The sequence below is a fragment of the Phoxinus phoxinus genome (genome assembly GCF_949152265.1).
Source record: "Phoxinus phoxinus genome assembly, chromosome: 16".
In the NCBI taxonomy this organism is placed as follows: Eukaryota; Metazoa; Chordata; class Actinopteri; order Cypriniformes; family Leuciscidae; genus Phoxinus; species Phoxinus phoxinus.
Genome location: NC_136891.1, coordinates 26728280 through 26755238, shown reverse-complemented (window position 1 = coordinate 26755238; position 26959 = coordinate 26728280). Strand labels below are relative to the sequence as shown.

At 37.9% G+C, this 26959-nt stretch overlaps 2 protein-coding genes across 6 annotated transcripts; one reads left to right on the top strand and one right to left on the bottom strand.

Moving 5' to 3' along the window:
• Positions 1 to 292: 292 nt before the first annotated feature.
• Positions 293 to 7688, bottom strand: znf513a (zinc finger protein 513a). 2 transcript variants are annotated; one of them, XR_013794363.1, is made up of 6 exons: positions 7465 to 7677; positions 7034 to 7147; positions 4266 to 4400; positions 2184 to 2870; positions 1163 to 2100; positions 293 to 1003 (listed from the first exon to the last, which is right to left on the bottom strand). XR_013794363.1 is itself a non-coding variant. In XM_079583858.1 (5 exons), the coding sequence occupies exons 2-5, from the start codon at positions 7071 to 7073 to the stop codon at positions 1322 to 1324; spliced, it is 1641 nt and encodes a 546-aa protein (XP_079439984.1). In that variant the 5' UTR covers positions 7074 to 7147; positions 7465 to 7688; the 3' UTR covers positions 293 to 1321. The 2 variants fall into 2 exon arrangements, 1 of the variants encoding a protein (XP_079439984.1); XM_079583858.1 differs by having other exon boundaries at positions 293 to 2100; positions 7465 to 7688.
• On the top strand, positions 7671 to 25144 carry LOC306983449 (E3 ubiquitin-protein ligase RNF19B). Of its 4 annotated transcripts, XM_079583856.1 has the most exons (11): positions 7671 to 7690; positions 8135 to 8498; positions 11208 to 11605; positions 12190 to 12635; positions 14020 to 14222; positions 14306 to 14453; positions 18509 to 18671; positions 19361 to 19475; positions 21638 to 21769; positions 22631 to 22874; positions 23834 to 25144. In XM_079583856.1, exons 3-11 carry the CDS (start codon positions 11447 to 11449, stop codon positions 24027 to 24029), a joined length of 1806 nt encoding a protein of 601 aa, XP_079439982.1. In that variant the 5' UTR covers positions 7671 to 7690; positions 8135 to 8498; positions 11208 to 11446; the 3' UTR covers positions 24030 to 25144. The 4 variants fall into 4 exon arrangements, with proteins under 4 accessions (XP_079439982.1, XP_079439980.1, XP_079439983.1 ...); XM_079583854.1 differs by lacking the exon at positions 7671 to 7690 and having other exon boundaries at positions 8156 to 8498; positions 22610 to 22874; XM_079583857.1 differs by lacking the exon at positions 7671 to 7690 and having other exon boundaries at positions 8185 to 8498; positions 11208 to 11599.
• The last annotated feature ends 1815 nt before the right edge of the window (positions 25145 to 26959 follow it).

Genomic DNA, 26959 nt, shown 5'->3' with positions numbered 1-26959 from the left:
CTTTTTTACCTATGATTTGAATGTCAAATTTCCTTTCAATGTAAGCTTTGGGCTCAAAACAGGCTCTAGTACTTCAAACTCATTCGCTGCCCGGGGCTCTGTCATCATTAGCGTGTTTACCGGTGCTGTTCGCAGCAGAGCGCGGGGAAGATTACAGCTCTCATTATGAAAGTGTGAGGATTACATACACACTGCCTCTCTAGGCCACTTAATCACATCCTGCTGGCTACTAGTAACTTCAGTTCAGTTCTGTGACTGAAGATGAAAACCGAATTAAGACAAAGAAGTTAAGCAAGTTTCAACACAAATGTTTTATTTGAGGATATTTAAGGCATTAATGAAACCACTGCATAATAACAAGAAAACACTCAAGCACCACACACCTACAAGATTTCAATGTTCGGTCATTTCTTGGCAACCTTAAGGTTTAACTGCATAATAGGGTTTACGTTTACTGTCGTCCTTCGGTATAGCTAACAATGCCATGGGTGGCAAATACATGCCAAACATTCCTCGGAGATAAAAAATAAAATCATATACAAAAATAAAAGCTCTATGTTCAGCATGACACTAAAATCCACTACGCAACATTTTGCTTCAAGTAAACTCAGACAAATGGCATTTCTCACAGTCAATAAAATACACACAACAATAAAAGGCAACACAATCCCCCAGAATTATTGAGAGCAAAAACAAGATGATTAAAGATCACTATACTATAAAGAACATTATGCTCATCTGTGAAGGCATTTTCACCAGTATAGTTGAGAAGATGGAAAAAATGATCAATTACATAAAACCTCGAAACAGTCAACCAAGGTTAACTTAAGTGCATGCAATGTTGTGCCAGGCTTAAAGAAGAACTTCCAATGGCAGTGGTGTAGTAGTGTGTTTGAAACTAATAAACGAACCACAATCAGGCTCGGAACGCTCTTAGAGAGCTTTGGGTAACAAACGTTTTGCCTCGTTCAGAGGCATTTATCAGGAATATCCAATCCTGCTCCTGGAGGACCACCTTCCTGCAGAGTTTAGTGTCAACCGGCTCCAAACCTGTCAGGAAGTTTCAAATAATCCTAAAGACCTTGATTAGCTGGTTCAGGTGTGTTTATATAGAGTTTGCAGGAAGGTTGGCCTTCCAGGAGCAGGATTGGACAACCCCTACATTAGGACATTCAGGTAACTGTTTTTGAATTTGACTTCATGTAGCAGCTTGTGATCAATTCCCAAAATAATTCTGGGCACAAAAGAAAAGGAGGTCAACTAACAACGCTTATGCCATTACAGTAAAATCTCATATGGACGACTGTCTTGCAATTTTAGCCTACACCTCTTCCTCGTCCTCCACCTCTTCCTCATTTCCAGGCATCTGCGCTTTAACCCAGCCATCAGTAGACAGGCTGTGCTTCTTCTGATGTCGTTTATAATTGTCCCAGTGGCCAGTGGTGTACCCACACTCTTGGCACTTATGGGGCTTCTCGCCCGTGTGGCGCAACATGTGCCGCTTCAGGTTCATACTCTGATTGCAGCTGTAGTTGCAGATTGCACACTGAAAGGGTTTGGCGCCTGAATGCACCCGTTGGTGCCTCTTGAGATTCGCCAGGTTGCCGCAGGCATAGTCACACAGGTGGCACTTGTAGGGTTTCTCGCCGGTGTGCACTCGATGGTGCCGCTTGAGGTTGTCGAAGTGGGCGGAGGCGTAGTCACACTGCGGGCACTTGTATGGCTTCTCTCCGCTGTGGGTCTTCATGTGGCGGGCCAGGTGGTTTGGGTAGTGGGTGAGGAAGGGGCAGGCAGCACAGGTGTAGACCTTGTCCCCTCGCTCAGCGGGGCATCCAGTTGTGTCCTTAGTCAGCATCTCCAAGGTGCACTTGGCACAAATCTGGGCCGATGACCCGTCCTCATCATCCAAGGCCATGCCGCACAGACGACAAGTGAAGGGGAAGAACGTGGGGGGTAGGGCGGCAGGTTCAGAAGGAGCCTGTCCTGACTGCAACACCCCTGTCGACGACGGCTGTGCAAGCCTGAGGCCATCAAAGGTCTGCAAGTAGTTCCCATCCCTTCCCACGTGGGGACGTGAGACAGACTGCACAGCACCTGCAACTGAAGGATGTTGAATTACAACTCATTGTAAAACTCTGTTCAATGTTCTTTCAAGGGGACACACACAGCAGGACCTTACTTACCTTCAGAGGGGGCAGGAGCCGCTTCCTTTTCCTTCTGACCCACAGTAGTGTGATTTAAACAGTTGCCACTGACCGGCTGAGTGGCACTCTGACCCGGGCTTACAGCTAAATGCATGCGCTGGTGCCTCTTCAGGTTCCCTAAGGAACTGCATGCAAACGTGCAGTGGTTGCATTTGTAGGGCTTTTCTCCGGTGTGTATGCGCAAGTGCCTTTGCAAGTTCACTAGTTGCGCCGATGCATAGGAGCACAGCGGACACCCGTATGGTTTTTCACCATTGTGTGTCTTCATGTGCCTCTTAACGTGGTTAGTGTAGCGTGAAGTGAAACCACAGAGCGTGCATGAGTGGAGCTTCAGGGAGCCATCCTCGCCACTAGCGCCCTCATTCCCTCCCCCTCTAGACTCCGCTTGTAAGCCTAAGCCCAAACAGAGCTTCCTGTCCACAACGCCATCCGCATTCCCTTTGCAGCAGCGCATGCAGTAGGGCCCCACCAAGTCCATGCCGGGTCCCAGGGGGTCTTCCAGGAGCTGACCACAGCCCCTGCAAGAGAGGTAAGAGGGAAAGGCAGACTCAGAAGCACGCTCGCTTTCGGTTGCGCGGAGGTCGTCAGCGTCACTCTCCATACTGAGGCGGCTGAAGGGGGAGCTCTCCTCGTCTCCCAGGGGGAAGCCAGGCAGACTGATGTCAGCTGTACAGGACCACAGCAGGACACTGCATTACATTATGCAGCTGTATAGATATGTGTTCTGCAATCTGAGACAGTGTGCAAGCATTCAAATACAACAGAAATTTCAAAAGAAAAAGACACTATTTCAGTATCTGTAGCAAGTAAAGTTGACAGTAACACTAGTATCTCAGTATTACGAGTTACTGACCAAGGACAAATACACACAAAATGGTTTAGGAAAACCTCTCATGCCACATGAGAATCTATAATTGTATCAAAAGTACAAAAATTACAAGGAGAGCACAAAATATCAACAGCTGTTTTTCCCCCCGCATTTATACTTACCCACTAAGCAAGTGGACAAAGGTTACATAAATTATGATAGAAACAAATAAAAGGTGGTACTCCAACAAAACCCAAGGCTACAGTGTTTCTACTCAGTCTTTCTGTGAAGCGACGTTTTCCTTCTGCAAGCGTTGTCCTCATGCACATGCAATGTGTAGAAATGTGTGAGTCTGAAGTCTGAACGGGCCTTTATATCGCCCGTTTCAGAAACCCCAGGTGGATGATTACCCAGCCTAATGATAATGATGATGACTATAATGGTCCTGCTGATGATGATGATGATGATGAGGGGGAGATGATGATGATGATGATGATGACAACTATGATAAAGACCCTGAGAGGAGATGATGATGATGATGATGATGACTAAATGCCTTATTATAATGTGTCCTTGATGGTGATGACTGTCTTGATGACCCTTATATAATGGTGTATTTTTTCCTGATTTGCCATTTTGAAATGGTATGTTCTTCTGTCAGAATGCCAAAACCAGTAAAATTTTCCAGGGAGGTAGGCTCTCTTCTCTCATCTATACATGAAAGATCACACTGCTTGCTGACAGACAAAATGCAGCACGTTTGCATAATAGCGTTAACATTACAGGTCAGTCTTTGCAGTTAATATCCATATTGAGACCATATGGCTCTTCATGAATGCCAGCATTACATCATCTATTCTAAAGCATATGTTTTAATTCCTCAAAATGTATCAGTAGCCATCATATAATAGTCATAGCCAAGTAATACATTTTATAGAGACTGCTTTCACAATTTTAAAAAATGGTTTTCAAAACATATATTTACTAGAAATTTCTACGTTAAATTCTAACTGTTATATAATTTTCCAATTCCTCAATATTTCCAGATTTTCAATGACAGTTGGAACCCTGTAATATGAGCTAGTTTCCAAAATCTGAATTAAATTTGGTCTTTGTAATATATATTTTTTTATTATTTTATCTTCGCACGAAACTGGTTGTACCAATGGGACTGGCACAATTATCCTTCAAAGGATTAGGATGACAAAAACACGTTTCTACCAAAGTCGGGCTTGAAAACTCAAGTAACTCACCTGAGAACTTTTCAAGGCCTATGATCTTGTTGTCATTGTCAGGATCTGAGAACTCGAGTTCTTGTCCCAGGAGAAAGTCGCTCTCAAAGGTAAGGCTTGCTGGACGTACGGTGCCTAAACCATCTTCAGAATCCACTGAAAGCAAAGGCTCATGGTTAAATACAGCAGCAATGGCGTTCACTGGAAGAAGATCATGCAACTTGACCCATGTATATTTTATGGGCCATTTCTGTCCTTACCTTTGTGATAATGCCTGTTGATGTCAATGTGTATATATACTATTAATCTAATTACTTACCTATTTTTTATTAATATATATATATATATATATATATATATATATATATATATATATATATATATATATATATATATATATATATATTTAAATCAAAGGTTGTAAAATGATGTACTAAAGCCCTGTGAATCCCACTCAGCAGCTGTAAACTTCATAAGAGGAATACAGAATCTTCCATTTATTATACAAACAAGAAGTTTTACAGTAAACTGCACACCATCTTGTGGGATCATGTATATTTGTAACAATCAATCAACAAAGAAATCATTTAATCAATTATCACTTTCAGCCACGTGGAATTTTTGAAAAAGATGTTTATTTTATTTTATTATAATACTTTTTCACACTCTGATTAGTTCATTTCATTTCTCATTTCAACCAAGTCACAATGTATACAGTGCTATGCATAAGTTTAGACACCCATGCTAAAGTTGACTAAAAAGAGGAATAAAAAATCATCTTTTGGAATTTGAACTTAATGCCTTAATTTAAAAAAAATAGGAAAAATCCAACCTTTAAGGACACCAATTTTCTTTGTGAATGAATAATGTATCGTAAATAAATAAATGTTCTTCCTTAAAATACAGGGTGCATAAGTTTGGACACCCCTATGTTAAATTCCCATAGAGGCAGGCAGATTTTTATTTTTAAAGGCCAGTTACTATATGGATCCAGGATACTATGCATCCTGATAAAGTTCCCTTGGCCTCTGGAATTAAAATATCTCCACATCATCACATACCATTCACCATACCTGGAGATTGGCATGGAGTACTTTCCATAAGATCATCTCTCAATGCAAATCAAACCAGCTGTTAGGCTAACTGAAATAAAACCATGCCAATCTCCAGGTATGGTGAAGGGTATGTGATGATGTGGGGCTATTTTAATTCCAGAGGCCAAGGGAACTTTATCAGGACGCTGAGTATCCTGGATCCATATAGTAACTGGCCTTTAAAAATAAAAATCTGCCTGCCTCTATGGGAATTTAACATAGGGGTGTCCAAACTTATGCACCCTGTATTTTAAGGAAGAACATTTATTTATTTACGATACATTATTCATTCACAAAGAAAATTGGTGTCCTTAAAGGTTGGATTTTTCCTATTTTTTTTAATTAAGGCATTAAGTTCAATTTCCAAAAGAAGATTTTTTATTCCTCTTTTTAGTCAACTTTAGCATGGGTGTCTAAACTTATGCATAGCACTGTACATTGTGTTTAAAAGCATTCTGGGGTTAAAATGTGATTTTAAACATTTTCTGAAGAAAATTATTGGCTCCAATTATATTATATTTTCATTCTTTTTGCATAATTTGACAAAATTACAGTTTGATTGGAAATACAATAACACTTTGTGACATCCTGATTGTTCTTTTTCTTCACACATCATGTCTCATATTTCATTCAAACTATTTTCATAGTTCATCTTTACGATTATAAAAATTGCTGGCCATTGTGAAAATGAAACCACAACAGCTAGATGATCTTAACTTTTAAAAATGTAATAACATTTTAATGAATTTTCATATTTTTAAGATTTGCAAGTGTAAGAAACAGTCAGCTACTATACATGAAAAGTAATAGTAAAGATAAATAAAGAAGGCAATGTAAAATGTTTCCAAGACAGTTTTAATGTGACCTTCATGTAACAAAAAGGGAAAATAAGCAGCCCATTATGCAGTACTGACTTCTTACTGGCCCTGGTTTTAATGTAGATTTACTGCCATCTACTGGGCGAGATTGAAAATAATGACCACTTTTTGAGAAGAAAAGAACAAACAATGAACAACCAATACGTTAGCAGGAGTTAATGTTTAAAGCAATTAAAATATTATTCAATTATTTACCATGACAGTCACCATCTAAATCTAAAAGTACTTTCTATTAAATTAATCACACTGTGTATACAGCTAAACTCAGCTTATCTTCATAATCGGACACAAACACAGAAATAACTCCTAGTTTTGTTAGCCACATAATACATTTCAAGACACCAGATTTACAGCATATATTATAATCATCAGAAGATTCTTGTCTGACACCTGAAAGCACAATTCAAAATCAAGATGATCAAAACAGGCGGCAGTGCAATTATTATGTTTCTGTGAGACTTGTCAATAAAATAATTACTATTTAATTATATGTTGTTATAATTCATTATAATTATTATATATAGTGTATAATTATATTACAAACCTATTATAATACTATAATCACACAGTCTACATGTCCCTGCTATTACTGTAACAAACAGTCTGCTTATTGATAGCTAACATTTAGGAGATTTTGGACATTATGTCCAAGTTTAAATGGCTCAAAAGCATATGACAGTTTTAATTAGAAGGCAAGACCACATGACCAGTTTAATAATATTTCTGTGAATTAGTAAACACTTGCGAAAACAAAACGCATGTGAAAGGAATGAAGCAAACCATTTAGCTGACAATACTAGATGAAAAAGCAGCTTACACTTGACAGGTTGTGGATTCTGCTGTTTTCTTCTTGGCATCTTCCAGTCAGCCTTTTTATTTGCAACCTCCTCTGGATTCCCTCGAAAAGAATCAACTCATTCTCCAAAGTAGCCTTTGAAAGCATTGAAATAACAGACGTTACTGTACTTACATGCACGTCAACACAACCTCTATAACAGATACATGGGCTAACGTGCTAATCTTACAGTGTCATTTAACATAAATAAGACTGGCGTTATTTATAGCACATACAGGATATTTTAAACTCGTAGTGCGACAGAATGCATGTCTGCATTCGTGTTGTACGCGTACTGAATAGCATGACTCTTACCGCCCAGCCTGTGCGTTTATTCTGTCGACATGTAGCACACAAATCTAAACACTCAACTCCAGCAATATTGTCAAGCTCAGCAGATGTCATAAATATACCTGCTCTTTCTGCCTGACACGTCAAACAACCGTTCCCGTCGAGGCAAAACAGCGGCGTCTGACGGTGCACTACTGCTCACAAGCCGCCATTCCATAACACAGCGACCACAAAGAAAGGCAATTAATGCTCTTTTTTCATAACTTAATTGATTTCCAAATTGCCATTGTATACATTTTTCTTCCGCTACCGTTGCGTACTTCCGCTTCCTCAGTGACGCGTATCCGGGTACGTTACTCCCTCTCTTCTCTTTTTATGGAATGTTTTGCTAAAATAATGGAAAACCTAATATTAGATTTAGTTTTTTTTAATTAATTTTAGCACATTTTATTCACATGGGCGAAATAACTACAAAATGATAACAACAACAGCAGCAACATTATATTAATTATATTATATTATTAATAGCCTACAACAACGATCAATTTTATATTTTCTTTGTTTACTATTCGTAAACCATAGCAAAAGTCTACATGTCAATATACGTACAGTCCTTAATACACACACGTCTTAACTTAATATTTTATATACTTTATTAGTATCATATTGCATTGTTATGAAATGGGCTAATATAATACCGTTATATTAAAATAGGCTACTAATTACTGGTGCAGTGGTGCTCAATTTTTACAAATTAAAAAATATAATTGTTAAGCCGTTTGTTGTTTTCAGAGGCAGAGATCGCTGTCGGGCACTGCTTCATTAAAATGTGGCTCGTCACTGAACGAAGTAAGTGATTGTACGTCATCGCACGGATTCCGATCACTGCAGTCGCAGCATCTTTCCCGCAGGCCGTTACAAGCTCTCGAGCAGCAGGCGCCGCCGGTGTGCAGAGAAGAGGGAACCTCGAGGTTTAAGGGGATCTCCTCGCCAACGTCATGCGGCGAATCTCGGACCACAGGGTCCAGAAAAACGCTCGAAGACACCAAACAGGCTCCGTTTTACAGCAGTGGGAGGAGCTGTCCTCGGCCGCTCAGTGGGAGGAGCCGAGCACCCAGCCGATGGTGCTGCTGAGCTGATAACGCACTGTGCGGAGGTAAGAGGCTGATTTCATTCAATTATTGTGCGCTATCTTTTGGTCAGAAGGTGATTTAGTCTTCTGCTTTGCTGTATAATATGCTGCATTTACGCATACAAGTGCATTATTTGGCAGGGGTGAACAGTCATACGTGATAACCTTGCCACTCCCTGCAGTGCTGTGATGCCCTGGCCAGACCTTCTTATTAATTAATAATAGAAATTATGTTCGTAGACAATGAATTTCAGTGAATGAAATTTAAAGCAACGATAAACAGACCCATTTCTGCACAATCGAGAGGTCTTCTGAAGTGCCTGTTATTCTGTATGTAAATTGTAGGCTAATATCAATATTCGTAGGCTGGCTACTGTATCATTAAAGTACCAGTTGGTGTAAATGTCGGATCACTGATGCGCTCCTGGTCCTATAATGTGGAGGTGTGTCCTCATATAACGTCCTAAACGGCATTGCCACGATGCTTTTCTGACGGGAGTTATTAGTCAGGGTATTAATGGGATCCCCTCCTTCTTCAAAAGATCCTGATATAATTATAAAAAGAGCTATGGTGGCATTTCATCGGCTTTTGGTATTTTGGGTTTACCAAGTTGTTGGCCAACTTTGCTTAATGTGGTTAAACAAGAAAGCCGTTGAGTTCATGTCCAGGAATAGTCCAGGGAACCGAGAGAAAGAAAACACAACAAAGCCAATCCAAAGATCTCAGCCACAGGATTTTGCTCTATGGCCAGAGAAGCTATAAAACACATTTGAGCTTTGTCTCATCATTGGAGGTCCACTGGCACTGCATTATGCATGATAGAAGTATTTATTTTCCATGCATGCATGAGACATAATATAGCATTGGTGGGAATTATTTCAGATATCAATGATATGCAATTAGATCAGCCACGTTGCTAGTCTCTTAAGTCAAGCAGAATGTCTAAATGCACCTTTGTTATAATTTAATCTATCATGTAGTCTAATGTATTCCCTCCATTATAATTGTATAACCCTTTTTATTCACGCTTCAAGCTCAACCCTGTGCATTTTAAAACTCTCCTTGTCAGAGTGTTGAATGGCCTTGATATTATAGGTCTATTCTCCTTATTGGTTTCTGTTCTGTTGAGTGATGGAGCATGCAGTCAAAGGCAGCAAGACACAGACCCTCACGTTAATTACGTAATGCTGCCAGAGGGGCTGATGTTGCTTATTTCAGATCAAAATATTGATCTTTAGCAGATCATGACTCTATTTATTTATTTATTTATTTTTGCCCATGAGATTTCTTGTTTTTCTCTATTTAACAAAACCATGATTTTCTTGAGATTGTTTTAAAAAGTGTAAGTGAAAGAAATATAGTTCTCTAATAATGTATATGAAATCTAATCTAATGACCATAAAATACAGTATTTTACTAAGTAGCTTTATTGGCCATATCTCTTATTTAATCTGCTTTAATCAGATTTACCACATCAGAATGTTTATCTGCAAAGATCTGAATTAGATTTATCCTCATGAATATATTTTATCTAAGTGTTTTATATTGAATCATTTAGCAGTTTGTTTTCTCTATAGCAAAATAACAATATGTCAAATGGAGTGTTATTTTTGTATTATTTATATACTATTATAGTATTTATTCATATTTTGAGTTAATTTAAATTTGTATATTTTCAGCTTTTATTTTAATTTTAGTTCACGTTTTAGTAATTTAGTTAGAGTACGTGTTTTTTGTCATTAGTTTTAGTTTTTTAAAAATATTTCTGTTTAGTTGAATTCATTTTAATTTCAGCTTTAGTTTTAGTAATCTTTAAATTCAACTTATTTTATTTTAGTTAGTTGCCAAGACAACATTTGTAAGTTTTTTAAGCCAGATATGTCTGTTTAATTTTAAAATGCTTGAACATGATGTTCTTAATAATGAGGTTATCCGATGTGGAGTCTGGTCCATCTTCATATCTGGCTGGCTCTCCACATGAGTGTTTCTTTTGGAGGAGAGTAAAATTAACAATTGAAAGCAAAATTAATAATAATAATCTCGCATATCAGAGCATCTGAATCCTCCAGGGAAAAAATAAGTCAGTCTTCACTATTTTTTGTCTGTCTGGCATCTCCTTCTCCATTACATGTTGACTGTCTGTTGATATGATTTTTTTTTTTTTTTTCAAGGTAAAAATATTTTTTACAAAGATGTGTATGTGCAATATATGTGTTTGGGATTAGTAAGACTTTTTTAAATTAATACTTTTATTCAGCAAGAAACCATGAAATTTATCAAAAGTGATAAAGACACAAAACATAACAGTGGATATCTATTTCAAGTGATGTTCTTTTGAACTTTCTATTCATCAAATAATCCTGAAATGTATCAAAGTTTCACAAAAATATTAGAAGCACAACTGTTTTTAGCATCGATAATAATACGAATAAAAATAATCATAAATGTTTCTTGAGCAGCAATTCAGCATATTAGAATGATTTCTGAAGGATCATGTGACACTGAAGACTGGAGTAATGATGCTGAAAATTCAGCTTTGCCAACACATGAGTAAATTACACTTTTATATTAAAACAGAAAACAGTTAAGAGACTTCTTTGAAAAAAACATTGAAACACCTTACCGACCCCAAACTTTGTAATGGACGTGCGCTGAAATCTGATTTTTGTTTTCTACAACAATCTTACTTTCACAATCTACTGATACTGTTTATATGTTTGTTTGTTTTTCAGTTATGAAACCACCATTTGTGAATCGTTTGGATAACTAAAGGAACATAAAACATTCCATGTAAGAAGAAAACAAGGATGACCTTGATCAGGAAACGCTGTTGTGGACGATTTTTCTACTTCCTCACAATGGTCTATTTGCCAATGTTCAGTGTCCGACCATAAGCAACAAACAGAGACAGACAAACAAAAGGGGCCTGATCCACTCATGCTGTTTTGGCTGGACTGTCCAGCTCTGTACAATGAAGAGACCCAAGCAGCAGTCACAGTCCCTTAGTTTTCTCAGCTTCTTCAGCCGAAAGCCCAAATCTGATCCCAGGATTGAGAAGCCCGCCGGGACTTTGAACAAGGAGGAAGTGGCCATCACTCTCACACCCAATGAGCATGAACATGTGGTACTGGTACATTTATACATTATACATCTGTAACACTTAAACATGTTTTAATTTACTGTATTATGTAAGCAGTTGCTGTAATGGTTCATTTTACTTGGTAGACACTTTAACATCTCAGTTCCTTTCAGAAGCATCATGCCCAATCAAACATGCTCCCTCAGATTGTTTATAATAACAAAAAAATATAATTATTGAATAGCATAATTAAAAAAATAAATAAAATGTCTGTCTGCAATGATGTGGTCAATGATGCGAATTGAAGTCTAAAATTCGCTAGTTCAATCAAAGGCAAACACATTACTTTTTCTTTTTGGAACACAAAAGGAAATGTTATCAAAACGTTAAAGCTGTTCTTTCAATACAATGAAAGTAAAACTGTACCCGCATTGGACATTTGGGACACCATTTGGCTCACACCCACTGAGAAATTAGATGCATGATGTCTCACAATCCATCCCAAATTTTTTTTAGGAGTTTCTCATTGGTCCTTTTGCCAAGAAACAGATTTGTTAGACCGTGTCATTTTCTTATTTAATATAATTAAATATTATAGCATTTCTGCCCTGAATCATTTTTGTGTTTCCTCCCAGGTCCGGGCTCACAGTGATGTTGGATTAGAGGGCGGTAGGGATGGAGGAGATCCTGGGAAAGGGGAAGATGACGAGGGAGGTGTGGAGTGTGGGAGCAGTGGCTCAATGGGTGTACTGTCCTTGTCCTCCTCCAGTCAGGATCAGCTGCTCGAGCACCTGGTGGAGTGCCCGCTCTGCCTCCTGAGTCAACCACGCGGCCACTTCCCTCGCCTGTCCTCCTGCCAGCACCGTGCCTGCACCGACTGTTTGCGCCAATACCTACGCATCGAGATCTCCGAGAGCCGCGTGGGTATCGCCTGCCCGCAGTGCCCTGAAGTGCTGGCTCTGCCCGACGTCCGTGCCATCCTGGATGACGGTGCTCTGCTGGAGCGATTCGAAGAGTTTCAGCTGCGCCGCTTTCTGGCTGCTGACCCGGACACGCGCTGGTGCCCAGCACCAGACTGCAGGTTAGCACATAAATGTGATCGCTAGAAGCTGTCCCATCCTCTTCTAGAGTGCCATTATAGAGGGATATTGTTCCAACATTTGATTTAATATTATTTGACATATTATATTTATTGAACTTGTCACAATAATATCTACAAAAGGTTTTAGATGTTTTTAGCTGCTTTTTTTTATTATCTATCATTTATATTAAAAGTGAAAAAAAGAAAAGTGCAATGAATTTATCTTGGCGGTGTGTAACTTTGATTTTAAATATAAAGCAGAAATTTTATTTAAGATTATAACATTCATATTCTGGCCGATACTGGCAGATTTTAGTTTTCCCGTTATGGCTAATAAACAATAAGTGTCCATTTTTTAAAATTCTATTATTTTACACAGTATATATTTTTTATATTGAATAAAAAATATAAATTTGAAAAATAACATTTTAATAAAGACACTAAAAACTAGTGAAGTGAATTTACGCATCACCACAATATAATGTGCAGTATGCAAAATGGATATTCATTTTGAGATTCGCTGAAGATTGTCATTAAATTATATTGTCTCATAAAAACCTGATTATCCAATAACTGTTTCCGATACTGTATTTTCTGCATCCACTCTTTACTTTTTTACAGTATGCTGCTAGTCACAAGAAGTTAGATTGTGTTTTATAAAACAAACTTGCTGACATAAAGGCACCACATAATATTACTCAATGGAATTGCTTGTGAGAAACTTAATTGCGAGTGAGAAGTTTTATATGAAATAAAATTCAATCATTTTAAAATGTGGTCAACCCGGGTTTTTTTTGGCTTGTTGCTGGTAGTTAGATAGAACACGGCTTCTCCACCAGCTTAGCCAATGTGGTCTATCAACTCTAACCAGCTTGACTGAAATGGTCTACTAGGTCATCCTCAGTCACACCAGCTTGTAGTCCAGCTGATGATCACCCATGTGAAGTGGCTTTTAGCTGGATTGTCAATGAGCAAGTGTATAGTGGCAGATCATTATGTCATGCATGCTGCAGCGTGAGGCACGTTCTCCTCTGTGGTGCATTATGTATAGTTCTGGAGGCTAGCTTTTGGTTTCGTGATGGTAACCGGATCGGGGTAGTGATGGGAATCCATGGCTGTTTGGCATTTCTTGTCAACAAGACAGTATTAAGTATCACCTACAGCCACTCCACATGGGACCGAGAGCATCCTCTCTCTTTACTACTGTGACTGAAGCACAAAAAACAATGATGTTACTGTAACCAGGTGGCTTATGTTCACATATCAAATGATGTGTGTTTAAAATATTGATTAACACATGTTAACTAGCTGCATGTTGTTGTTATAATTTGAAATATAATTGACTTAATCCATATGTTTTATTGTGTGTTCTGTCGTTCATTAGCTATGCAGTGATAGCTTACGGCTGTGCGGAGTGTCCCAAGCTAAGCTGTGGTCGGGAAGGCTGTGAAACCGAGTTTTGCTACCACTGCCGTCAGCTGTGGCACCCAGACCAGACTTGCGACCAAGCCAGACGTCAGCGCGCTCGCCACACGTCAGGAGCCAACGATTTTTCCACACTCTACGTGTTCAACGAGGAGCCTGGCGGTATGGTGCGAATATTGAGGGACTAAGCTAATATCCATTTGGGGTCCCAGCTAAGATGTTTGTTTCTGCCCTCGCTCTTTAAGATGCAGAGGAGATCAAGCCCTGTCCACGATGTGGGGCCTACATCATGAAGACTAATGATGGCAGCTGCAATAGAATGAACTGTACAGTGTGTGCTTGTCAATTCTGTTGGCTGTGCATGCAGGAGATCACTGATGTGCACTACCTCAGGTACACACGTACAGAACACACTCATCAAGTTACTGTAAGTGTTGTCGCACGTAGCCAGATCTTTGACTAATGGCTAACGGTCACGTCCACATTGTAGCTTATTTTGTACTAGAACTGCCCGTTTAGACAGGAAGATGTAAAGCAACCAACCTCGGCTCAGTTTAGATTTTATGCACTTTAAAGGTGGACTTATCTGAAATACACTACAGTTCAAAAGTTCGAGGTCAGAAAGATTATTTTGTATTATTTTATTAAGGACAGGCACATTAAATTGAGCAAAAGAGTGTAAAGGATTTCTCCCTAAACCTGACTACCTAGCGTCTACAAATCGACACTTAATAAACTTTCTAGCGTCTACAAATCGACACTTTAATAAATATCTAGCATCTTCAAATCGACACTTAATAACCTTTATACTCTAGCCCTCGCGTCTTCCATCGACAACAGGCCGAGTCTCTTACCCTAACTACTTTGCTGCGCAGCATAAATAACAAAAGAGACAGACTTCAATAAATGTCCCTCAGGTGGTTTATTCAAAACGGCCGGGAGGTCTCGAGCAGTTCTCAGAGAATCTCGGCCCAACGCAGAATAAAACAGGCTTTATAGGATAAAGCCAGACACATAACATGTCATCAAAATAGAATCATCGTGACTAACATGTCATCAAAATAGAATCTTTATGACTACATGTTACGTTCTGTCAATATGATTGGTTTAAATTGTTTAAAGCAAGCCCCCCCCCCCTTCATTTCCCTTTGTTAGTGACATCAGCAAAATATCAAAAAACATTGTAAGGGGTTAATATTTCAGTTGATCATTTCACAATACAGTCAAAAAATAGAACATTGAGTCCATCTTTCAAAGTTCCATTTGACCAAGGTTACACATTAAGTCAAAAGTTTGTCAAAAGGTTAGATCATATCGAATGTTCGTCTGATGGCTACATCCTAAATAAAAGGAAGTAAGAATTATTTTGTTTCATTGTTAGATCTGGAATGGAAAGTTAGTCATAATCAGACATACCAAAGGGAAGAGGGATAAAAGTTGATCATAAGTATATCTATATTAATTCTACCACAAGAGACAGTAAAGACATTTATAATGTTACAAAAGATTTCAAATGAATCCTGTGTTTTGAGCATCAAAGAATCCTGAATAAAAATGTATCATGGTTTCCACTAAAACATTAAGCAGCACAACTGTTTTTAACATTGATAATAATATGAAATGTTTCTTGAGCAGCAAATCAGTATTAATGATTAGAATGATTTCTGAAGGATCATGTGACACTGAAGACTGGAGTAATGGCTGCTGCCATTACATGAATAAATGAAGATATATTAAAAAAGAAAACAGTTATTTTAAGTTGTAATAATATTTCAAAATGTCTCTGTATTTGTGGTCAAATAAATGCCTTGGTGAGCAAAAGACACTTCTTTCAAAAACATTAAAAAAATCTTACCTATCCTAAACTTTTGACCTTTAATGTAAATTATACCACAGTAAAATATTTAAATATCTATTTTTAATTTAGATAATAGTTCGCTAATCTCTGTGAACAGTCATATAGAAAATAATTTACATAATGGTGCAGAAGACACTGAAAACGTAGATGGAAAAGGTACAGATTATTTCATAGACAAAAAACAAATCTGATATTTATGATCAAACTGTATAACTGGAGAATATACAGTTTGATCATAAATATCTAATTTACTCGCAGACTCAAACTGTTCTGGAGATTTGATGCTTCTAACATTGACAACTCTTCCTCTCAAATGCTCATTGTATCAACCCTGTACATTCTAAAAACTTTATTTCCCGGCAGACTGATTTAAATTAAAACGTGCTACCCTTGGAAGTCACATTAACCATAAGCGTAGTGTTAGATTTCTCAATATTTGTCCGAGCGATTGTTTGGGTGGCTCGCCAATGTATTCGATTTCTCTAATACACAAAATAAGTAAGTTTGCCCAGAGTTCTTGTGGGGAGAATAATTTATTGAAAGTAGTAGTGTAGCGCAGTTCAATATTTAAGAATCTTAATATTAATATTTAAGCAGCAATATTTAAGAATCTTAACCCAAAGTTCTGTCTGTGTAACAGACCTTTATACCTGGTAACAAATGTGCCACAAACAATACAATTACACCCCATGGAGAGCCAATGAGACAGTAACTTCATGATGACCTAAGGGGCTTTGGGTCACACTTTTTTAAGAAAAAAAGAATACAGTTGATTACAGTAACAAATACATCTGACTAAAGTTAATTAAAAACAAACAATCCTTCAATAGTGTGGAATGGGTGATTTTATGAATGTGCCTGCAGTTTTATATGCACAATTTGGTCCGTGGTTGTGTGTAAGTTCCTGTTGGCTACTGTACACTTTGTAATTAACACTTACAGAATATTAATCCAGTGTGCAGAGCTTTCGCAACCAAATATAGGACATTTGCCTGCAAGCACATAGCCCACATTCATCACAAGCAGTCACCAGAGTTTGTGATCTGTTATTAAGCTACTCTCTGACACATTCGGCCCAAGCTGAACAGGGGTAATTCTGCTGCACAAGAATGTCAAATATGTTTTTCTGGCCCTGGAATACTGAGTTTGTGCTGAGTTGCTTTTGTAGCCGACTTCATGAATGTTGCAGATTATCAGATTTGCTTAATTACTCTTAATCAACAAGTCTCACAGAAGCTGAGGCAGTTTAGAGGTCTGATCTTTCAGATAGCGACTTTGCTTCCAGTTTCAGTAAGCTATCGCTGCACCAAAGCTGATTTCGAATAGATTTTTCCGTTCTTGGATGTTGGCCAGCAGCAACGTTTGTCAATTAATCAGTACATATCTCAGTTCATATTTCCCTGTCCGTGCAACCCAACCCCCATGATTTGCCGGAAGCAGGTTTCTTAATTTAATGAACACCCCCTTCTGCTGGGCTCCAGCTGGCCGGAGAGAGATTTTTATTAAATGACAGAATGCATACATAATTCTCATCATAATTCTAAACTATGCATTGAAGACAAGACAGGTAGAGTGAAAAATGTGTAGAATTTACGTTTCATTGTCGGTGCGTTCATATTTTTAGGCAACGGAAATAGACTGCACAGTCAATGACGCAGTATTTTTTTGTTATTTAAAGGGTGCATTTGTAATATAAGCATATAGGCAGGCGCACAACGTGTGCATCCAGTCTTGTCCCAGTAGATGGTCTGCTTGCGCGCTTTAACCTGGCGCACGAGCAGTTTCCTCTCTGGAGAAGCGTTCAGTTTTTCCACTTGCAAATTCCACCATGTAAATAGCAAATCCGCCATGGCGCAAGTGCAACTGGCTTTTAGAGGGAATGGGAGATGAGACTCTGGTTGGTTTATTGCATGTTACGCCCAAAACACACCCATTACTTATTAAGAGAATAGGGACAACCCTTTTAGACCATGCGCTGAGCGAGCGCCCAGACCATTTTTCCTGTCATTAAACTAGCAAAAGTGGATTCGGACACGCCCTAAGTGCGCTTGCACCGTGCGCTTTAGACCATGCGCTTATATCGTTAAAATAGGTCTAATAGATCGCCTAAAATGTTTTTGCGATATTTGAAATATTGACAGAAGTTACAAAAACAGATAGTAAGGAAATTGAATCAATAATTCACATTTCTTTTAGTTAAATCTGTAAAATTTTTGATGTGCTTAACCGTTTTCTGCAACTACAACAAAAAAAAATCCTTGGATGAAAACTTGCCTATTGGGTGGTTGTCTTCAAATATTTACTTCAAATTCACTTTTAAGCTAGAACCTTGTAAGACTTTGCCACACAGTACAAAACAGGAAGTGACACTGACCATAGAGGATTGTAATTCACCCAGGCAGTGCATGAGGCTAATCTAGGATGAGATCATAAAATATTGATCCAATGAGACTGTGTGTGTGTGTGCGTGCGTGTGTGTGTGTGTGCGGCTTTTATTGGCTAATATTCCTTGTCTTATCTTCAACCCCATGTCAGTGTGAGAGAGTATGAAACAGTAAATTAATTATTTTTTTATTTCTTTTCCTTACAGTCCCTCAGGCTGCACTTTCTGGGGAAAGAAGCCGTGGTCACAGACCCGAAAGGTTTTGTGGCAGGTCGGCATGCTGCTCGGGGCTCCGGTGGTGATCTCACTCATAGCAGGCATTGCGTTACCGGTCATCATTGTGGGCATCCCGATTTATATGGGCCGCAAGGTAAAGACTGAAAAATGTGCTGCATTATTTAACTCAAAGTGAGCTGCTACTGTATGTCTGTCCTCTCTGTTGAGAAATGCATCCAGTGACCGTTTACCGGTAATAGCTCTAGGAGGATAAAAAGACAAGGTCATGCCCCTGGCTGTATGCTCATCATGAGAAAAGTGCTGCTGAATGCATATACTGTATGTAAATGTATGTAAATCCACCAGACCCCTTCACACAGCAGGTGAATGTGATTATAGAAAATTTTTGCAAAGAAAGTAGAGAGCGTTTCACTGTGCCATTCATTCATGGAGTCAGTTTTGCTCTTTGGGACCCCGTGAAAAAACCCAGCAGGATATATTTAGAGTAATCAGATTCATCAGAAAACACTCATTTGATTACTTCCTTTGTATGTGATGATTAATTTGAAGTCTCTTAAAAACCTTGCAGTGTATATAAATGATTTATCCATGCACCTCATTATATAAAAAAGAAAAAGTCCATGTGCCCTTGTAATCTTTAATAAAAATCATGAATTAGCAAACCAATAAACAAAATCAAGCCCCGCACTACTTTTTTTTTTCTCGTTTGAGAAGCCGTTTCACTTGGATATATAGTATGTCAAAAAAAAGAAAGGATGATTGTGATTTCTGTTTCATGCCGACTGTTTTATTTTCATCTGTATCTGTTTGCTTGCCTTTCAGGTCCATGGTCGCTGTAAGAAAAACAGTATCTCAGGAAGTAAGCATTATCTGACAGTGGCCAGTGGGGTCATGATGTCTGTTTTTGTGTCTCCAGTCATTGCGGCCATTACTGTCGGTAAGAAACTCATCCATCCACTTTGGCTACTAATATATTTGAGAGGTCCTTTTATCTTATATGTTGTGTTTTATATTATATGCATTACTGTTCTAAAGTGTGGGGCCAGTACACTTTTTTTTAATGAAAATAATACTTTTATTCAACAAGGATGCATTAAATTGATTTAAAAAAAAACAGTAAAGACATGTATAATGTAAAATTTATATTTCAAATAAATGCTGTTCTGTTTAACTTTCTATTCATCAAAGAATCCTGAATAAATCATAGTTTCCACAACAATGTTAAGTAGCACAACTGTGTTCAACATTGATAGTAAGCAGAACTGTTTTGAGCACCAAATCTTCATATTAGATTTATTTCTGAAGGATCATGTGACTCTGGGGACTGGAGTAATGATGCTGAAAATTCAGCTTTGATCACAGGAATAAATTGCATTTTAAAATAGATTAAAAAAAAAAAAAAAAAATTGTAATGATGTTTCACAATATTACTGTTTTTACTGTATTTGTGATCAAATAAATGCAGCCTATGTGAGTATAAGAGACTTCTTTCAAAAATCTTACTGACCCCAAACTTTTAAACAGTAGTGTTTGTCTTTGTTATGTTTCTGAATGTGAATATAAGAAATGGGTGTATTAAGAAGTCAAGGAGCGCTTTAGTGGTCGTATTGTTGGGTTACGGCAATGTAAAGGTGCTGACTTAAGTGTTATTTCTTTGTACTGATTATTCTGGCGTTCAGACAAATGAAGCTATTTAAGACACAAGTCTGCCTCCCTGCTGAGACCTTGAATGAAAAAGGTAGAAATGAAAACAAACACGCTTAAAGGAATAGTTCAGCTTAAAACCATTTACTCACCTTCATGTCAATCCAAACCTGTACGACTTTCTTCTGTGGAAAGCAAAAGATTATTTGAAGAATATTCTGGCCACTCTTTGAAATGCAAAAACCGTCTGAAACCAAAAACGGATTGAAATTAACGGCCATTATTTACTTAAACTTTGTGAAACGTTTTTTTGAGCCTGATTTTTTCAGTAAATAAGTTGATTTAGGTGAATAACAACTTATGCATAAATCTGTTCTCTGGAAGACCTCTTTTATGATGATTTGTTTATATTTTTTATGGTGCTTTTGCATCTGTTATGAAGCTTGAATGCTCCAGTCTCAATCATAATTGTATGGAAAAGAGCAGCTGGCACATTAATAAAGATTTCTCATTTCGTGTTGTACAAAAGCAAGAATATCATATGGCTTTGGAATGACTTCAGAGTAAATTACCTTTTTTGGGGTCGGGTGAACTAATCCTTAAACATCCATATTGCACACATTTTAGCCAACATATGTGCATGCAGCTGTTTCATTCACACACACACTGCCCGGTCGCCTCTGATGACTCATCTATCTTCTGCTTTGGCACTCCTGTGAGAGTTGGAGCGGGGAGGGGAAGATTACAGCAGCCGGCTGCGACTAAAATGTCAGAGCGATCTCCATGGCATAGCGTGAAGACCTGAGCGCAGCACATTCACTACTCGGTGCTCTCCTCGCAAACCCAAAGCTTGTGTTCCCTCTCATTCTCCCCTGTGAATAGCCCTGTCTGTTCTGCAGCTCTGACCTCTCCTCAGGAGAGCCACAGAGGGGCCTTGTCCCCTGCAATGTCCTCATCAACAATGCCACACTGTTCTCGTCCAGAACCAGGAGGATCATGGCCTTTTGTCTTCTTTATTGCGTGTTGTCCTTGTCTTTGCTGCTAGCATTATGCCTCTGTGTATTTACGCTGCCATGTGAATTACTGCCCTTTTCCTTCAGATTCATCTGAAAATAAGTTCACTTTTGAGGTAAATATGTCTGTGATTTGATGTATTCGTTTGCATAATATACAGTAGGGACTTGTACACTTTTTCTGTAATTAATAATACACTAAGAAAAAGTTGCTGCCTTCAATTTTTAAGTACAATCAACTTGAGTGTTTAAGTCAAATCAACTTAAATTACTTAAACAGATTTTTTTTTTAATTAATTGCTTAACTTATTTTGATGAGTTAAAGCAATGTAAAAACATATGTTGTCATAACTTATTGATCATATATTTTTTTTACAATGTAATACTCTTTTGGAACAACTTCCTAATTATTTCTAATTTAGTAAATCTTCTGTGTTTCAAGGTGTAGGGGTGCCTCTTATGTTGACGTATGTCTACGGGGTCGTGCCCATGTCGTTGTGCCGTAACGGCTGGTGCAGGACACAAACTGAACCTCCTGAAGTACGGAACATACAGCTGGAAGATCTGGCCAATTGTAAGTTCAGTTTACAAATTAAAAGTTGAGCTGCTTTCTAGATGTAATAATTGCCCTTGATGTTTAAATCAAAAGAAAAATCAGATATAGAATTATTATAATTTTTTATTTTTTTGCAGTATTAGTTGAAATTTATGTCAATTTAGCTGTTCAAAGCTACTTTTGAAAGTTCTCTAAACATTTTGAAACAAGTAGTAACATTTAACAAATGTTAGACAAACTAAAATGTTTCAGGTTTTTTTTCCACGAACAATGTTTTCATGCTAACGTTTTAAGAACATGTTATTAACGAACAGTTAACTTTGAGCGAACATTTTATTGACGTAAATTGACAATTTTTGTTTATAACCTTACCAGAAAAAATGGAGAATGTTCCCTGTTAGATAAGTTCAATGTAGTTAGATACTTTTTACAAGTGAAGATACTTTTGACTTAAGAGTATATTTGCTGTAGTTTAACCACCTTAAAAGATTCACTGTTGTTAGCTACTTTTTGTAAGGAACTTTTAATGTGGCTATAAAGCATCTATTAATTGTAATTAGCTACTTGTAAATTTGTATAGCTAACTACTATTTTGTAGGAGCTTTAGCTTCTTGGAAAGATTTTTAGCTTGGAAAGCTACAGTTAAAAAAATAGCTTTCCCAGCACTATACTGTACATTATCCATGATGACACTCTTTGCTTGAACATGATCCTGCTTTATTATAAATTGCTGATCTTTCTATATGAGTTTGTATTTGATTATGCAAATATTGTAACACTGTAGTGCAGAAAGATTAGTATTGCAATATTAAGCTCTCAGTTTGGCCTGATCTGATGACATTTAAACTTCTCTTGAAGTTCTTCTATTTTCTCATGTAGTCAGTGATCATTGGACTGGCCAGCCTAACCCAGCTCTAACTGACGGAAGCGGACAGGAAGTGAGTGTGAATGTGGAGGAAGTGATGTCGCTTCCCAGCACCAGTGTGGTCCAGTCTGGAGCAAAGGGCTCCGTTGAACTCCCTAATGACGGACATAATGACAGCACTGAGCCGGTTGTTCAGTCAGACGATGTGGATGTAGCTGAGGAGTGTGCTTTCAGCAGCACACAAACATTTGCTCTGAGGTCAGCAAATGTCATGAAATGGCTTGATTTTGCAGGCAATCATTTTTCAAATATTAATAAGAAGTAAGCAAGGCTGTTTAAAAGTTTGGGGTCGGTAAGATTTTGAAAGAACTCTCTTATGCTCACCAAGATATAATTTATTTAGATTAAAAATACAATAAAAACAGTAATATTGTGAAATATTGTTACAATTTAAATGGTTAGTTCACCCAAAAAATGGAAATTCTGTCATTAATTACTTTCGTTCACCTCCGGAACACAAATGAAGATCTTCTTAATGAAATATGAGAGTTTTCAATTTTAATATATTTTAAAATGTAATTATTTCCTGTGATGGCAAAGCTGAATTTTCAGCATCATTACTCCAGTCGTCAGTGTCACATGATCCTTCAGACAGAGATCAATCTAATATGAAGATTTGCTAGTCAAGAAAGAGTTCTGATTATTAATAATGTAATATTATTGTAGAAACCGTTTTTTTTTTTTTTTCAGGATTCTTTGATGAACAGAAAGTTTTGTAACGTAAATAGAAATATTTTGTAACATTATAAAGGTCTTTACTATCACTTTTGATGAGTTTAATGTAATCATCAAGTATTAATTTCTTTCAAAAAAATCTTTCTGACTCCAAACTTTTGTCTATTTTTTGTATACGGTTTGTCTATTTTTCCTAAGAAATAATATTAAAAGATTATGCCAAACTATGTGCAGTTTAGTTTTTATTATTTAGTTGTTGTTGTTGTTGTTTTTTTACATATGATTTTTTTTCCACTATGATATCAGGACAGTTGTATTAAAAAGATGATCATCATAGAAGAGTTGTATTTAAACCATTTTATGCAAGATTTTACTTTTAATATATTTTTGTATAAATTATTAGATAGAATTTTAAGAAATAATAATAAGCAACACGTCATTGACTCCTGTTCCCTAAAACTGTTTTTTGTTGTTTACCGCAGGGAAGGGACCAATATCGAGGTCCGTGTGGAGATTGAGGCCCAGCCACGGGGCGGCCGGAAGCCGAGTCTCAGCAGTATTCTGTCTAGCAAGAGCCTGTCGGCAGAATCTCTCAGCCTGCCCTGTGAACCTCTGTGTGCCTCTCACCAGCCTGGGAGCACCGACCCCGTGCCAGTTCCTGAGATAGACAGCGCCTGAGCGACTCCTGGAAAACCTCGGCTTCCACGGCCCACCTACACTCCCACCAGGAGCTTCCAGCCTCAGCCTGCAAATGCAGAGAGTCAGCGAGCGTGAAAGGAAAGAGAGAGATGGAGAAAAGCATCCAGGGCAGCTGCTAAAATGCCACGGCGTGCATTAAAGATGATCATATAAACTCAAATGACCAAGCGCATGTTTGTCAACAAGTATGAGGAGTGCTAACCAATTTTATACTGTGTTCTATAGAAAACTTTGCCTATTTGGATGGTGGTCTGTTTAATTTATTCAATTAGCTTTCCTTTTAGCTATACCCTTTTATCTAATGACCATATGGTTCATGTCCCCTGACTCATCCGTGGAGAAAAAAAAGAAACGGTAATACGGATTAATAGCATGGTTATTTCTGCCACAGTTGCTAGCCTGACATGCCCTGTGAGTGACTGGCAAGATGGTGAAATGCGGGCTGAAGATAAGCGTGCTGCGGGCTAATGCTAAGGGCTTTCCCCTCATGGTATTCATTCATTTAAAATCATGCAATTTTTATTTTTTGCATTTTCATGAAGGAGCAGCAAAAACTGTGGGATTTAGGTCTAGAACTAGCCCTCAGCGTCATGCTGTTTCCATTATAAAAATCTTGGGTTAAATGGATCTTATGGAATGTAAACATCATGGACTATGAGTGCTGCTATGAAAACTGATGACCTTGTTTTTTCTCTTCACTTTACGTCTTTATTTCTGCAGTAAAGGCATTTGTTTTGTTTTGTTTCCCCCCTGCTGTTATTGAGTACTTAATGAATCTTAGCTTTAATAGCCCATTTACTAAAGAACATCTTATCTCAATCATCTGCATTGACAGTTTCAGCTTGCTAAGTAATACATTGTACTCGTACCCCAGAGCCAACAGTTGCATAATGTCTAGCCTTTCTTTACTGCTATTTTTGACACTTTGCTTTAATGACGGAACTGCTAGATCAGGCCTCAAACTTTTACCCTCTGTCCAATTCAAAAACGAGCAGCGGATAGCCCTGCCTCCAGGAGTTTCCTAAACCTTTATAGCTGCACTGCAGATTGGGAACAATGAATGGAACAGTATGTCAGTAAAAAGATTTGTATTGAATGGTGTGTTTTTATTCTTGTTTTTCTATATTTTTTTCATTAATCGGATGTTATTTTATGTTGTAGGTTCTATTAAACTGTTTTTGTCAGCATTTTATTAGGTACAGACAGAGGGCGCTAGAGCTCTAAAAACAGACTAGATCGATGATACCTGCTGCATACAAGCAGTAGGCCTACAGACAGGCATCAGTCTCTAAAGAAGACGGTTAACTTTCTAAAGAACTGTTTTCTGGTAACTTTTTAATATTTCTATTGTCTATTGAATTGGAATAGGGCTGCGTTTCCCAAAAGCATCAAGAAGTTCGTAAAGTCGCTCATAGAAAATGCTCGTTAGTGCTAAGATCCATCGTTATCTGGAAGTGGAAACGCAGCCCAGAACAGTAGCAACATTAAAAAAAAAACTTATATAAAACATTTTATATAGGCCTATATAAATTGATTTAACGAAAAAATGTAGTACGCTGTTGTTAACCCATTGTAAATTCGGGTGGTTTAAAAAAAAAATATTTTCAATTATGTAACCAAGTTTGTAGGCGAAACTAGCTGAATGTCAAAGCTACCTGGGCTTATGTTCCTTGCTCAACACTCTTGTGTTAGAACCATTGCACAAAATGTTCTTTAGTATACGGTATAGCCTATATTATTAAATTGTATATCACGTTAATAAGTGAATTATGAAGGTTAATTACACACTGTAAAAAAATGTTTACCTCTCCAAGTCAAAATATTCTAGTGACTGGTCACATCTAAATTTTATCTAAATTTTTAAATTTGCCCAAGTGAAATTCTGTAAAATAAATTGAATTAATTGTTGCAATAGTCTGTTAACATTGGCTCAATGAGAAATAATATGTCAGACTAATTGAAAAATGTAGATGTTAATTTTTTTTACAGTGCACTGCAGGGTTGACGGGGAAAAAACTTTAAGTACAAAATATTTATTCAAATATATTTTTTTAATTAAATATTTGCTATCATGGGGAAGTATTTATAGGAAGAATAAATACAAAATATGTTTTCTAAATAAAATTAGTGAATTATTATTGAAATTGTTAAATCATTATTATTTACAAATATACCATTTCTAATAGTAAAAGGTTCATGTACAAACTTATAGTAACAGGGTTGACTATTTAACTCTTTCCCCGCCATTGATGGAAATTTCCAGCTTTCCATGTTTTCACTATTATACGGTAGGGGGCGCTATTAGGCATGTCGGGGCATCTACCCCATCAATGACCCTGCACCAAATGGCACACCTCATGTACTTTCGGTCTTGTGGACTTACAATGGCTGCCGCGTGCGCATTTCCGTGAGACCATGGGTGTGTCCTATTGTACATTTTAGTTTTCAGAAGGGTGCTCGCCTTTTCAGTCAATGGCTGGATCCCAAATAGCACACTCCGGCCTTGCTCCTTTGAGTTCATACTTGGTGATGTCAGGAAGTGCATACCGAGGGCACGCAAGAGTGTATTTTGGGACAGACAGGCTTGATGACACCATGTCACCGAAAGTCAAACAGCCATGAAACTCCTCCCCTCATTTATCTGATTGGGCGTTCGCAATGATTCCTGGGTAGGTAACTCGTGTGGAGGGTGCGAATCGAGGGCACAAAGGCGGCGCTCACGAGCACACTTCTGAGTGCTGAAATACAGAGTGGGACACCCTACAGACTCGTACACTTTGCGTGTACGCGTAATTTAAGGCCACGAGGCCGAGTCCAAATGAAGTGTGCCATTTGGGATCCAGCCGATATATGCCCTAGATGCACACTTTTTCCAAGCCTGTACTTTGGCCTTGTCCCAAATGGCACCC